The sequence below is a fragment of the Scomber scombrus genome, chromosome 16 (assembly GCF_963691925.1).
Source record: "Scomber scombrus chromosome 16, fScoSco1.1, whole genome shotgun sequence".
In the NCBI taxonomy this organism is placed as follows: Eukaryota; Metazoa; Chordata; class Actinopteri; order Scombriformes; family Scombridae; genus Scomber; species Scomber scombrus.
The window spans coordinates 11,150,306-11,165,151 of NC_084985.1; the positions used below are offsets into that span (position 1 = coordinate 11,150,306).

The window sequence follows — 14,846 nt, forward strand, 5'->3', positions numbered from 1 at the left end:
GCCGCCACTCACCCGAGATTCCGGAACGTCGTCGTCACGTGGTCTCTACAAGACGAAAGAAAAGGAAAGATGGCTGCCAATATATTAGCTACTTTTGCTACTACTTTTGGACATTCAATCAAAGGTAAACGTTACTTTGTATTAAAAAGATAATTTTTGAAATGATATTGTGTAAGAATCAACTAAAAATGTGTTGGTTACACTACCAGCCGTTTAATGCTAGCAGTCTTGCAAAGTATGTGCAGAGTTAACAACAGTTAGGGAACTATCTTACCAAACTGGTTTAATATAAAAACAATCAGATAATACATTTTAGGCAGTGCAAGAGCCAATATTCCATGCTAACTCTTAGCTAGCTATCTGTACTGTTGTCTTTGTTGTCATAGTTTAAACACAAATTGCCTATGGTGCACAGGTAGAAATGCACATTATGATGCCTATGTAAACACACAGCCTTTGTTCAGGGAATTAGTGGCCAATGAAGACAACTGGGTTGCAACTAACAATTATTTTCATTATTAATTAATGTAATGACTGTAATGTAAGACTTACACAGGCTGTCTGAGGGATATATTTTAAACTTATTTTGTAGTTGAATGAATCAAACTGGATTTAATTGAACCTGATATGAATGACAGATTTAATTAGAGTAGCATCTAATGGTTATTTTCATTATCAGTTAATCCATTGATAATATTTTCGATTAATCAATTAGTTGTCTAAAAAATAGGGATAAATATTGATCACTGTTTCCCAAAGCCAGGGATGATGTCCTTAAATGTCTTGTTTTGTCCTGACCGACAGTCCACAATCCAAAGATATTCAGTTCACTGTCATAGAGGATGAAAGAGATTACAAAATATTAATGTTTGAGAAGCTGGAATCAGAATTTCAGCTTTTTTTCTGAAAAATGAGTATGATTAATTGGTTATCAAACTAGCGAGTGATTAATTTCATAGTGCAATTCTAATCAATTATCGACTCATTATTGCAGCTCTACATGTAATGTTATGAAATATGTTCTTGTCAGTTAGGGAAGATCAGCAAGTTAATATGGTACATCAATAAAAGTCAGCTTCAACTCCTCATTCCCCAAACCTAATTTAGTATCTTCGGAAAATTTTCAGGCAGTCATGGAAAACGGGAGAAGGCAACTAACTCCTGAGCAGGATGCCCTGGAGCACATAGTTGCTTACAAAGATAAACCCTTCCTGGATTAAAGGTAGGTATTGCATCTCCCATAGCAGTCAGATATCTGTCTTGTCATTGGAGGGATCTCATGCTGGAGGGTCTCTGACCCTCTAAATCTGTTATTGTGTATTGCAGTAATGTGTTATGGTAATGACTCATGATCCAAATGGCATTAATGTTTGGGTGGGTCAGAGGAGAAGTTGGAGTGAACTAAGTGTCTTCCAGATATTATATGTGAAGCTAAACAATATCATAGATTTACTAGATTATTGTGCACTTATAATGTACTCTTGTAAATGTTAATGATTTTACACATCAAAGTTTGTACCACAGCATGTGAAAAAAGATGTATAAAGCCTTTTGGGACTTACAGACTAAATTTCATGTGGGGTTAGAAAGAAAGATGTGAGGTTACCAGCACTCTGAAGCCTGCTCCTCAAATCTGCTAGTACCTAGAGGCTACATTAGATACTAATATAGTAACACACCAAAGTCTGTACAGTCAAGTGGATCAAGTTCAGTTGCATTGGTGAAAAATGTAAGTACCAAAAGAAGTAGTAGTAGTAGTAGAAGTATAAAAAATACTATTTGTGATTCTGCTGTGTAGATTTTTTATTCTTTTAAAACAAAAAAACAAAAACACTTTCCATTATGATTAATGTTATGGGAGTGCAATGCTAAATCAGTGGAGTACTCTTTGTCACAGCCAGGTATATTCATGTCCTTTGGCAGTTAAGACATAAAGGAAAAATTTACAGTGTTACAGTTCACAGTTTTGTATTGTAGTGCATTTAGTATACAAGTGGTATGAAGTATAAAGGCAGAATACTAAATGCATAGTAATCCAACAATCACGGTAACATTGTGACTCCACTAACTGTCTGAGATTAAACACCAGCGAACAAGAGTTGTGTAATATCTGATAGTGGAATGGTTGACCAGGATTAACCTGCTGAGCACATTTTTAATTTCAATTTTCATCTCACTATTTTATAGGGAGAGGTGTGGTCAGCTCGGAAGCTATTGAACCATCCACCTTTGTTGTTGAATATCGGGGGAACATCTTTGCTCAAAGACAGAGGCCTAAGAAATGTGGCGATTCGCTGAACAATTACTTGTTTGAGTTTTCATGGATTGGAACACACTGGTGGTAAGTTATTTAGCACGTTAGCATATTTTTCACTTTGTCATAAAGGGGCCTTATTGTTAGTTTATTAATATGTTCATGTAGTCATTTTAAGGATGGTTGACAAAGAGTATTTTTCTTGCAGCATTGATGCTTCAGCAGAGGACGGGACCCTTGGAAGACTTGTGAATGATGATCACATAAGTCCTAACTGTGAAATTAAGAAAATTGTTTATGAAGGAAAGCCACACTTGTGCCTGTTTGCAGTGAAAAAAATATCTGTGGGTGAGGAGATAACTTACAATTATGGGGACTGCTCTTATCCATGGCGCTCAGGGGTAAGTTAATATTATAAAAAGGAACCTTGCATTTGATTTTGTATTAGACTTATAGGGCATGTTTTTGATGAAAATAAGTTTTTGACTTGGATGAATAAAATCCTCTTAGCCTGTGGTATTGTAATATAATACTGATATTTGTAATCCAGTTAAGTTTGATAGTTTGATACTTTTTCACGTCTTTTACATCTGTTGATATTTACAGGAATCCTATGATGAATTGAGTTCTTTCAACATGGAATCCTATCCTTCTTCATTAAAACCAAAGAATGAAATGGTATTTAAAAGACTACATTTAATGCATTTACCTCCAGTTTTTTTTCATGCCACCACAGCAAATATACTGGTATGGCAATACTGTGTATAAATGTATACACGTTGCTACCAGCCTAGAATATCAATAATTAATATATAATTTATACAATTTTCCCCCCACCTTTTTAAAGCATATTTGTAAATTAGTAGATAGCCGTTTTTCTGTTTGTTATTATTATTATTATTATGAGATCTATAAAAAAGTATCTCCATATTTCCAGTTTCAGAGCTCTGAAGCTTCCAGTTCTGAAGAATCCTGCTTTGATGATGATGAAGAATGTGATATTGGGCCAAGTCTTGATGATGACAGTGTTACCAACATCAATTGTCAGCTGGATTCCAGGGACAACTCACCTTTTACAGAGTCAGATTCCTTTAAAGAGATGACCGCTTCATGTACCCAGCAGGAGGAGGAGGGGGAGGCTGCTTTCAGTTCTGATGAACTCAGCTGGGATGAAGATGATGGAACTAGTGATGCTACACAAAAGCCTGAAGTCTCTGCTTACAACAGTAAGAACTATTGTTATGTTTGTGGGAAAGGTGTGATTAAGAGTGCTCGACACCTTTTAACGCATGCTAATGAGGAGCCTGAAATCGCTGAAGCATTTTCATTACCCAAAAACTCCAAGGAACGAAAGCAGTTGCTTGATGATTTGCGGAACAGAGGAAATTACAAACATAATCAAGGCGTGTTGAGAGATAACAGTGGAGAGCTGAAACTGCGAAGACGACCAACAGCTACAGGAGTCACCGCTAAAACATGCACACACTGTCTATATTGTAAAGGCATGTTTCAGCGTAAGAAGCTGTGGAGGCATGTAGCCAAATGCCCCTCTAAGACACAAAACTCAGTAAAAGGTGGCAAGACTAGAGTCTTAAGTGAGATTGCACTTGCAGAGTCACCATTCTCCGAAAAACTTACATCTGATGTGTGGGAGATGCTTTTGACCATGAAACCAGATGAGATTGCGTTGGCAGTTCAGAATGATTATCTTTTAATGCAGCTGGCGCAATATCTGTCCGAGAAGAGTGGCAATAAACCAAATAAACATGATATCATCAGACAGAAACTGAGAGAAATGGGAAGACTCTTGTTAGCGCTGAGAGAAAAATCTATATTTTCCTTTGAGGAGGCTATCAAACCTGAAAACTTCTACCGAGTTGCTGAGGCTGTCAAAGACATTGCTGGTTTTGATGAAAAGATGAAGTGCTACAAAACACCAAATCTTGCTTCAAAAATAGGACATTCACTCAAAGCAATAGGCAACATTGCCCTGGCTGAAGCTGATGGCAATGAACAGATGATGAAAGACACAAAGAAATTCATGAAATTGTATGCAAAACATTGGACATCGCTTTTCTACAAAACAGTCCAGGCTTGGCAAAACGGACAAAGGATAAACAACCCATCTACCATACCATTCACACATGATGTGCAGATGTTCCACAAGTACCTAGAAACAGCATCAGCTTCTGCCATTGAAGGCCTGAAGATGTATGAAAAAACACAGATCTACAGTGCACTTTGCAGAGTGACACTTGCACAGGCGTCTGTCCTAAACAAATGTGCACCTGAGGTTTCAAAAATGACACTCAAGGCATTCCAGGAAAGGGAAGAAACCACCAAAGTGTTGTCCAAGAACTTCATCAGAATAAATACTCTAGGCAGGAGTGGCCAAAACGTTGCTGTCTTGTTGACCTCTGAACTTGTTGGTGCAATAACGTTGCTTGTCAACAAGAGAGATGCATGTGGAGTGCACAAACACAATCCTTTCTTATTTGCAAGGCCGAACTCCTCTGCTACAAGCCTCTACCATGGAAGGAACTGCATCAGGGCCTTTTCATGCCTGTGTGGTTTGAAGAACCCAGAGCATTTCAGGTCGATGCATCTTTACAAGCACATTGCAAGAGTGTTCCAGATTCTCAACCTCGAGAATGACGAGCTGAATCACCTTGCTAAATTGCTGGGACATGACATCCGGGCTGACAGGGACTATTATCGGTTGCCAGAGGCAGCTGTTGAACTTGCAAAAATCGCAAAGCTACTTCTGGCAATGGAAAAAGGGTCTCTGGAAATATTCAAAGGAAACTCTCTTGAGGACATTGAGATTGAGGGTACGTTTTCTATGTAATATACTCTACCAGTGCTTGTTTGGAGGAGACAAGGAACTTGTTAAGCATTATTTTTTGTATCTTGTTTTTCATTCAAGATGAATTGGAGTCAGATGTGGAGCAGGGCAACCCTAATAACGCAGATGCTGAGGAGGACAATGAAGTATCAGATTGCATGCCTCAGCAGAGTGGTATGTGATGAAGATAAAAGATCCCAGTGCCTCCTGATCTGTAACACTCATTCTTTCAGGAGTGCAATCAAACAATCAGTAGTTCTGTTGTTTCTGTAATATTTAAAATACCAATCAAACTTTTTACTACTAGTTTGTATGTATTTTTTTTTTAGCATTGTGACTTCTTTGTAATTGAACTTAGTGTTTGTAATCACAATTCAGATGTTTAACAGTTGTGAAAAGGTCTGTGGGTGAAATACTGTTGTAGGTATAGAATTAAAAATGCAGTCTCAGACCATGTCCAGATTTTTATAGAAAACTGTTGTTTGTTTTGTTTTTTAAACTTACCAAAGGTTACAGATAGTGAGTTGTTAAATAACGACACTACAGAAGAGGGGTGTTATTGTCAAACAGATTGTCTGAGTGAAGTTTGCTAATGCTATTTAATATTTTGGAAAAATGTTCAGATGCAGTGGAACAACAGGGGAGTCAACTGAGTCCTGAGCAAGACGCCCTGGAGCACATAAAGGCTTGCAGAGACAAACCGTCCCTGGAAGAAAGGTTTATTGACCCGTCTAAAGGTAAGTGTCTCCATCTCCCATAGCAGTCAATTTATTTGTGTTTCAGGGAGTCATTTAGAACTGGCTGGAGGAGTTAGTCCCTCTCAATAATTGTTTTCTGTTTTGAGAAGGCAAAACTGATGTTTTAACAGTGACATTGTGGTTCAATTCTGGTAGTGGACCTTTTTGCATGTCAACTCCCCAGCTTTTCCTCCCCATCACGTGTACTCTCTACTGTTTTTATAATAAAGTCTTTAAAAATGCCGGCATCCCAAAACGTTTTCCTAAAAACACTGTCAAGTTGTGATGAAAATGCTTTGCAATAATGCAGAGACCTTGACACCTTGAAAATCTTTCTTTGTACACCACCTAACAAATTTAGGCTTAGATGATGTAAACCAGATTAAATGGTCTTTAGTTTTTTCTTTAAACGCAGATGAAGAATTGATTTGTTGATTTTGAATGAGTAGTCTTGAATAGTACACTCTTGTCTTGGAATTAAAACAACATAGGAGTAAATTCACAACTTTAATTGGAATACTAGAGCTTCACAACAAAAGTTGATTTAAAGTTGAGAAACATCACTTACATAAAACTTCCTAATTGTGAAACTCTACCACATCCTCAATATTAATAAAATAAAAGACAAATCTCTCTGTAGGGGAGTCATGTTTTATGATTATTGTTTAATTTCTACTTATAACAAGGACTCTTTTTCACCCATAGTGGTTTTGTTTTAGGGTGTTTTAAGTTTGATTAAAGCAAGCTATCAAGGGATCAATTGTATAATAATTGTCATTATACTACCTTAACTGTTTTTCTTGTTTGCTTTCAAAGGAAGAGGTGTGTTCGCCCTTAAATACATTGAACCATCCACATTCGTTGTTGAGTATCGGGGGAACATTTTCCCTCACCAAGAAACCGAGAAAAAGAAATGTGACACTCTGAATTGTTACTTCTTTGACTTCTCGTGGAATGGAACAAACTGGCGGTGAGTTTACTGCTTGTTTTGGTTTGCGCGGGGTCTTAAAGAGACTAACATTTTATAATCTCCATTTTAGGCCTAAAAAAGTCTTAAATACGTCCATATGTTGCATACTAGGTCTTAAATTACATTTAGTTAGGTATTAAATATGTACGTCCATTTACCGCTTCCTTCGTTGCCCTTTTTCTGTTTTGTTTTGTTAAATTAGTGAATGATTTTCCACCGTCTCTGTCTCTGCTGTACGGAGGTTCAGCTCCGCTGGGACAGAGGACAGGAGAAGCTAATATACGTTAGCCTCTGCTGCTGTTTGCTGTCACTGCGTTGCCGTCCTCTGCTCTTAGAGTCTGTTCACTGCGGGAATATTACTACTTTATTCCTCTTCACTGTTCTGTATAAACAGCGACACGGAATATGTGGACAGAGTTACTCCGTCAATAAGCGGCTACAGGACGCTGTTATTAGCAGCTGTGGTCGAGCGAGTTTATGAAGAGAGGGAGCGGTAAGGGTAAGAAAGCCGGCGAATCAGATCAATAAAACGTTATTTTCTGATTGTTTCACAGCGGTTACGTTCAACAGCACAAATAAACTTCCCCACACACCTCCACTCAACCCTGCAGCTCAGCCTCAAACCTCTGAATGTGAAACACCTGCGTGCTGTTTAAAACACAGCAGCAGTTTTGTACTGCTTTACTTGGTTCAGTTTAAAAAGTCTTAATGAGAGATCTTATTTATTTCCATCTCTAAAATAAATCAATTCTGATCCTGATCCACTTCTAAGTCATCTAGAAGTCTTTTATTGATAAGCAAAGACAGTTAGTTTAGTTATTTGTACAAATACAATGTAGAAAAAACAACTGTACTGAAACAGTATTTCATATTTTCACAAGTAATGAACTAGTTGAATTTAGATAATCACTTCTGCTTTCTTTGTTTCAGAGCCAAAGGAGAAGAGCTTAGATATATGTAGATGTATGCACACACGCACACACACTCAATCACTCCATTCCATATACTAGATTTTTTCTTGGTCTTTCATGCGTTGCTCTGTGAATGGCAATACATTTAGTTATTTTGAAAATAATTCTAGGACTGTGATTTTCTTTACTTTTTCTTACTTCGTTTAGGTCTTAAATTTAACTCATAATGGTCTTAAAAAGGTCTTAAATTTAACTTGTTCAAACCTGCAGAAACCAGTTACTTATTTTTGTTTTTGGTTAAAATGATCAGTGTTGGCTCACATGAAATCCACAGAATCCCAGTTGATGCAAAAAAGTATAAATAAGCATGCATACATGTACAAATCTCATTCGTTTTAACCTCATGCATTTTGCATTATTTTCTCATGTGTTCAATTGGTATATGAAATGTTTATATAATTATAAAAAATTGTTTAACTTTCATTTATGAGTGTGAATTTGGACAATTTGCACGTAATGTAAAAAAACATTTAAAAATATTTTATTCACTAATAAGATTGAGTAGTTTCATAGAATGACAAAATGTTTTGCCACCATCAGTCACTATTGGCGCTTCCATTATACAGTTCTAGCACCACTCGGCTCGACTCGACTCTACTCGGTTTGGTACCAGATATGTCGTTTTCCATTACTTCATAGTACCTCCTCAACATGGGCGGGGTCATCATAGCACGTCTGCCACCACACAAAGGAATGTCTGCACCTTGTCGAAGGACCACGGTGTAGTTTTGCTCATAGAAGCCATGTTAACTCCCGTGAAACTCGCTGTAACTATTGTTGCCGGTATTTAAAAATGGTGGGTTTTGATTCTTGTGTGGGACGTCATAGACTATGTGGGACGTCGCGCTCATGACTCTTCCAGTGACGACACTCTCTGAGCAATCAGTGGCTGGCAGTCTGTTGACGTCACATTTTAGTATTGGCTCAGCTTGCTTGGAACCTCGCCAGAGCAGGTACTAAAAAATCCCTAATCCCTAATGGAAAAGCAAAAACAACGTGTCGAGCCGAGTAGTGCTACAAATGTATAATGGAAAAAGCTGTATTTGATAAAAGGCAGTAATTTTAGGAGGTGAAATTTCACTATGAGTATTTTTCTTGCAGCATTGATGCTTCAATAGAGGACAGGACCCTCGGAAGACTTGTGAACGACGATCATATAAGTCCTAACTGCGAAATGAAGAAAATTGTCTGTGAGGGAAAACCACACTTATGCTTGTTTGCGGTGAAAAAAATATCCCCAGGCGAAGAGATAACTTACAAGTATGGGGATTCCTCTTATCCGTGGCGCTCAAGGGTAAGTTTATGTCAGACTAAATGCCTTGCTTGTGAATTTAGTTTTAAATATATCACAGAACACAGAAAGGAAGTTTTTGTTTATTTCCTTCTCAACAACAATCTGTTTCCAATGTTCCTGGGATTTACATAGTATGGACAGCATCAGTCTTTTTTTAATGGGTTTGGGAGGTGCTGAGAGCTGGCTAACTACTGGGTTTCAATGAAGCAGAGCTGCGTTTCACTCACTGAGCCTGTCCCCTAACCAAGTAAACATACTACATTTATTACATGTACCATTATCACTACAGGAGGCACAGAAATAGCAGTATCAATACACCTGTAATATTGGCAATAATGAGTAAGCTAAAGAGTGAAGTGTAAAAAAGTGAGCATAGTGTTGTGGGTGGTGTATGTAAATTATTCAAAATTACTTGTTCCAGGTTAGAGACTCAGCAGTCTGCAGTTCTGCAGAATCCTGCTGTGATGAAGAGTACTTACCTGACAGTGGACCAACCAGTGACAACCAGATGAACAATTCAGGTTTCACAGAGTCTGGTTGTTCAAAACAGCAGAGCTCAGATGCTTCATGCATGCAGCAGGAGGACAAAGGGAATGACAGCCCTGATGGGTCCGACTCTGATAGTGACTCCTCACACATTGATGCTTCATCACAGTCTGAAGACCCTCACTGCACCAGCAGAAATTACTGTTATGTTTGTGGGGAATCGAAGTCCAAAATTTCTCGTCACCTTTTCACCCACAGAAACGAAGAAGCTGATATTGCTAAAGTGTTTGCATTACGTCGAAAATCCAAGGAACGGAAAAGACTACTGAATGAGTTACGAAACAGAGGAAATTACAAACATAATCAGACGGTTTTGAAGAGTAACCAAGGACAACTGAAATTGATAAGAAAATCAAGCATTTCCAACACTGATAAAAAAGAGCTTGCAGTCTGTCTCTATTGTAAAGGCATGCATGTTCGCAAGCACATGTGGCGACATTTGCAAAAGTGTCCTGCAAAGAAATATACGCAATCTCCAATAGTGGTCAAGACTAAAATCTCGACTATGGTTGCTGTTGCAGAGTCAACAGACTCCCAGGGACTTTCGTCAGATTTGATACACATCCTTAAGAAGCTGAAGAATGATGAGGTTGCATCTATAGTTCGGAATGATTCCCACATACTGCAGCTGGCACAGTATATTAACCTCTATAATGAAGGTAAAACAAAAAAAGTTTCATACATCCAACAGAAACTGAGGGAAATGGGAAGACTCCTGTTACAACTGAGAACAAAGTCAATATTTAGCTTTGAAGAAGCTATCAAACCACAAAACTTCAGCAAACTTGCTGAAGCTGTGAAAGAGGTCGCAGGTTTCAGTGAAGAGATGAAGTCATGTAACAGACCAAGTGTCTACCGGAAATTGGGAATTTCACTGAAGAACCTTGCCAACATTAATCTTGCCAGGGCCTTAAAAGAAAATGCTGATAAACAGACAATAGAAGAAGCAGAGACATTTGTAAAATTGTGTGCCGAAGAATGGATCTACGTCCACTCATCACAACCAAATGTAGATGGCCTGTCAACGATACCATTCATACAGGATATCCAGCTCTTCTACCAGTGCATGGATAAGACTGCATCCTCTGCAGTTGAAAGCCTGACAATGTACGAGAGCCCACCAGTCTATATTGCACTTCTCAGAGTCACAGTTGCACAAGTGTCAGTCTACAACAAATCTGCGCTAGACGTTTCAACAGTATCACTCAAGTCATTCAAGGAATGGGAGGAGACTGAGCTTCTTGACAACACTGCTGTCTGCCAGTCACAGTTTGAGCAAATTCTGTCCAAGCGCTCCATGAAGATCAATGTTATGAGCAATGGAGACAAAAAACTAGCAGTTACGCTTACACCTGAAGTGCTCAGTGCGATAAAACTGCTTGTGAGCAAGAGAGAATCATGTGATGTACATGAAAGTAATCCCTTCTTATTTGGGAGGCCAGCTGCCAAATGTATTAGTTACTTAAAGGGACGCCAGTGTGTCCAGACTTTTGTAGATCGGTGTAAGGCAAAGAATCCCGAGCACCTCAGGTCTCTTTTCTTCCATAAGCACATTCTGAGAGTGTTCCAGATTCTCAGCCTCACAAACAACGAACTTGATCAGCTAAGCAAACTGCTGGGCTGTGATATTCGGACGGACAGAGATTACTATCAGTCACCAGAGGCAGCTGTCGACATCGCAAAAATTTCAGAGCTACTGTCGGCAATGGAGAATGGATCTCTTGAAACATTCAAAGGAAAATCTCTTGAGGAAATTGAGTTTGCAGGTATGTGTCAAATTAAATACTTAAATTTCTAACCTGCCAGGATAAGAGTGTGTTTCTTTTGTCGGCAACTGGCTTAACATCAGTAAAAAATTATCAATCAGAAATAGTTATTAAAGTTGTGGTTAGTGTGACGTGTGTGTGTGTGTGTGTCTGTATGTGTATATGTGTATATATGTATATATATATATATATGTATATGTATATATGTGTGTGTATATATATATATATATAATGTATATATGTATATATGTGTGTATATATATATATATATATCATGCTTTCCTTTGAAGATAAATGGGAGCCAGAGGCGGAGCAGGACAACCCTAAAATCAGTGATGCTGAGGAGGACAATGAAGAATCAGAAATTTCTCTTCAGCTAAGCGGTATGTCAAAAATACCGAAACACTGATCTCTATTATACAGTGTTTCAGAGTAGTTTTCCCAACAGAGATTTCCAGGGGGACTGAAGCAATTAGTTATTTTGTGCACGAATGAGGAAAAAATTCAACAGATTTTTTAATCTCTACCTAATTTTGGTTTGTTTTTACAAAATTGACATTAGAAATTTCAGTGCTACATATTGCACATTAGACAGTTGCCAAGAAGGTGGCGGATTAGTTTGAAATTGTTTTGATGTGGAGTTTTGTTTTCTTAAAAAAAAAAAAAAAAAGGTTAACTTGTATCTGTGTCAGTGAAACAAACAGTATATAAAATCAAGGATAGGCAGAGTTTACATTAATATAGTCAAAGATGAATGAAAAATGTGGCTATAATGGTGGCCACTGAATTGATCTACAAAATACAAAATCATTTTTTATTCACTAAATGTTCGTCATTTAAGCTTTTCAGTGAATGCATTGCTTTATGTACAAAATGAAACAGAAATTGCTCAGGACAAAGCCACTACCTTCAAAGGTTACACAGGTTATGCAGTATTTTTAGTGTCAGACAGTAAGACACAAAATAAATACATTTGTTTTTTCATTCATATCAGATCTGTGATTGCTTAAATAAACTATACAAGTAAACAAGATTATGCTGATTTTTTAAAACTGAAATTCTTCACTCAAATTGGTCAAAGTGTGATGTGAGTTTTATTAACTAACAAGGAGTTGGGTGTCTTGACAAATACTACGGTATTTAGGTGACTTAGTTTTAGAGATTTGGTAGCATTGTTTCAAAATATGTATTATCTATACAATCTATGAATTGTAAGAAACCCAGTAGGAACAATTTGAGAGGATCTTTTTGTCTTCACCAGCAAAGAAGAAATAAAACCTGGAAATAAAAAGTAAGTAGCAAACAAGAAAAATAACCTTCCTCTTTCTCCTCCAGGTCGTTCCTCTTCAAATCGCTCCTTTTCGGCTTTTAAGAAAACCAGCAGAGTTTGCCAAGTTCCTTCTTCAAGGAAACGTGGCCGACCAAAGAAAAGTGAGTCTTCTGAGCTGAATAATGAGAAACGTGATGCAATGAACACAGAGAAGGATGACAAGCCAGATGAAATGTCTCTAAGCTGTGCTGTCAACACACGAGAGGAAAGACCATCTCGTAGCAAGGACAAGGCATCATACATTTATTTTAGTGATGATGACGAAGACATGAATGTGGACTTCGACATGGACTTAGACACCGATGAGGAACTTCCTCTCTCTCCTTCAGGTCATTCCTCTTCAAAACGCTCCTTTTCAGCTTTAAAAAAAACTAGCAGCGTTTGCCAAGTGCCTTCTCCAAGGAAACGTGGCCGACCCAAAAAAACTGAGTCTAAAAAGGCGTCTTCTGAGCTGAATAATGAGAAATGTGATGCAATGAACACAGAGAAGGATGACAAGGCAGATGAAATTTCTCTGAGCTGTGCTGTCAACACACGAGAGGAAAGACCATCTTGTAGCAAGGACAAGGCAGCAAACATTTGTTTTAGTGATGATGACGAAGACATGAATGTGGACTTCAACATGGACTTAGACACCGATGAGGAACTTCCTTTCTCTCCTTTAGGTCATTCCTCTTCAAAACGCTCCTTCTCAGCTTTAAAAAAAACTAGCAGCGTTCGCCAAGTGCCTTCTCCAAGGAAACGTGGCCGACCCAAAAAAACTGAGTCTAAAAAGGCGTCTTCTGAGCTGAATAAGGAGAAACGTGATGCAATGAACACAGAGAAGGATGACAAGCCAGATGAAATATCTCTGAGCTGTGCTGTCAACACACGAGAGGAAAGACCATCTTGTAGCAAAGGCAACGCATCAAACATTTGTGTTAGTGATGATGACGACGGCCTGAACCTGGACTTTGACATGGACTTAGACACCGATGATGACATTGACAGAATTCTGGAAAATGATAGCGATGGTGACACAAACAGCCCAGCAGCAACACCTGTGATAAAAGATGTTAAAGTCACGAAAAAGACGGACAATCACAGCAGTGATAAGAAGAAAGGCAGTTCTTCCAAGTCTACCCCAGATACGGACCTCGAAGGGACCATGGACAGTGATGCAGAGAAAGAAAATCGAAAGAAAGGAGAGGGAGAAAGTAACTGGATGGATGTGGATTGCAGGTATTCATCTGCCACCTTAAATACAGGTAAAATAATCAGCACGCCGTGCTTCTCAGTAGTGTATTGTGTTCTCATTGAATTAATCAATATATTTGAGACATTTATTTAAAATTTGTGTTTGCCCCTCTGTACATTATCTTCCTTAAACCTTAACCGGGGGGGGGGGGGGGGGGGGGGGGGGGGGGTTGTTGAATACTTTTTACAGGCACGTGTGTATCTGTATAAAGATGCTAATCCTAAAGGGCCTTTCTATTTTTCAAAAAATGTTGTTTTTTAAAAATATTTGTGTTTCTCATTTCTTACTTTCCAATACATTTTTTTATAGGAAAGAAGAGCAAATTATTGGCTACACTGGCTGGCACGAAACAACTGAAGATATTTATCCCAAAACTGGACATAGTGAGTAACCAGTTTCTTGCTGTTTTCTCTCATTACTAAAAACTGGTTCATAGTTACTTTTTTTATATTCAAACTTATGACAACCACATGACTTTTCTACTGTATAATGACAAATTTACGCATTCTCACTTAGTGTTTCTTAGTTACTCACACTGTCAGTCACACACACGGTCAGAAATGAAAAGAAATAAGAATAGAAAAAGTATAAACATAATTTCCTATTATAATATATGGTGTAGTCGTCAAATTTCATATCCTTTTCTGTACAAGGATCACAGTATCCTAATAGATTTTTTTTGTTTTTTTGTCCTAGGAGAAGTTTCAGTTTCCAGTCAACATGTCCCAATTACCATCTTTGTGTAACTCTGTTGAGAGGCCAGTCAGACATCCACCAATCCATGACTATGACAACGAGCCTAGCCCTGAAAAGGTAGGAAAACCCACTTCAGAGTACTCATTGCTCCTCTGACATTTCAAATACCAACACCAAGTGTAAGTGTTGTCATTTTTATC

General features: G+C 38.1%; 1 protein-coding gene across 4 annotated transcripts in view; it reads left to right on the forward strand.

Moving 5' to 3' along the window:
* The first annotated feature begins 75 nt into the window (after nucleotides 1–75).
* LOC133996101 (uncharacterized) overlaps nucleotides 76–14,846 on the forward strand; it is a 43,968-nt gene continuing 29,197 nt past the window's right edge. For all 4 annotated transcript variants that reach the window (XM_062435657.1, XM_062435658.1, XM_062435659.1 and 1 more), the window contains exons 1-15: nucleotides 76–124; nucleotides 1,128–1,222; nucleotides 2,188–2,341; nucleotides 2,463–2,655; nucleotides 2,861–2,932; nucleotides 3,192–5,085; nucleotides 5,181–5,273; nucleotides 5,723–5,836; nucleotides 6,653–6,806; nucleotides 8,879–9,071; nucleotides 9,493–11,383; nucleotides 11,674–11,766; nucleotides 12,719–13,960; nucleotides 14,260–14,333; nucleotides 14,647–14,763. In XM_062435657.1, the coding sequence (XP_062291641.1) occupies nucleotides 2,891–2,932; nucleotides 3,192–5,085; nucleotides 5,181–5,273; nucleotides 5,723–5,836; nucleotides 6,653–6,806; nucleotides 8,879–9,071; nucleotides 9,493–11,383; nucleotides 11,674–11,766; nucleotides 12,719–13,960; nucleotides 14,260–14,333; nucleotides 14,647–14,763 (5,907 nt within the window). In that variant the 5' untranslated portion in view covers nucleotides 76–124; nucleotides 1,128–1,222; nucleotides 2,188–2,341; nucleotides 2,463–2,655; nucleotides 2,861–2,890. The remainder of the gene's footprint in view (nucleotides 125–1,127; nucleotides 1,223–2,187; nucleotides 2,342–2,462; nucleotides 2,656–2,860; nucleotides 2,933–3,191; nucleotides 5,086–5,180; nucleotides 5,274–5,722; nucleotides 5,837–6,652; nucleotides 6,807–8,878; nucleotides 9,072–9,492; nucleotides 11,384–11,673; nucleotides 11,767–12,718; nucleotides 13,961–14,259; nucleotides 14,334–14,646; nucleotides 14,764–14,846) is intronic.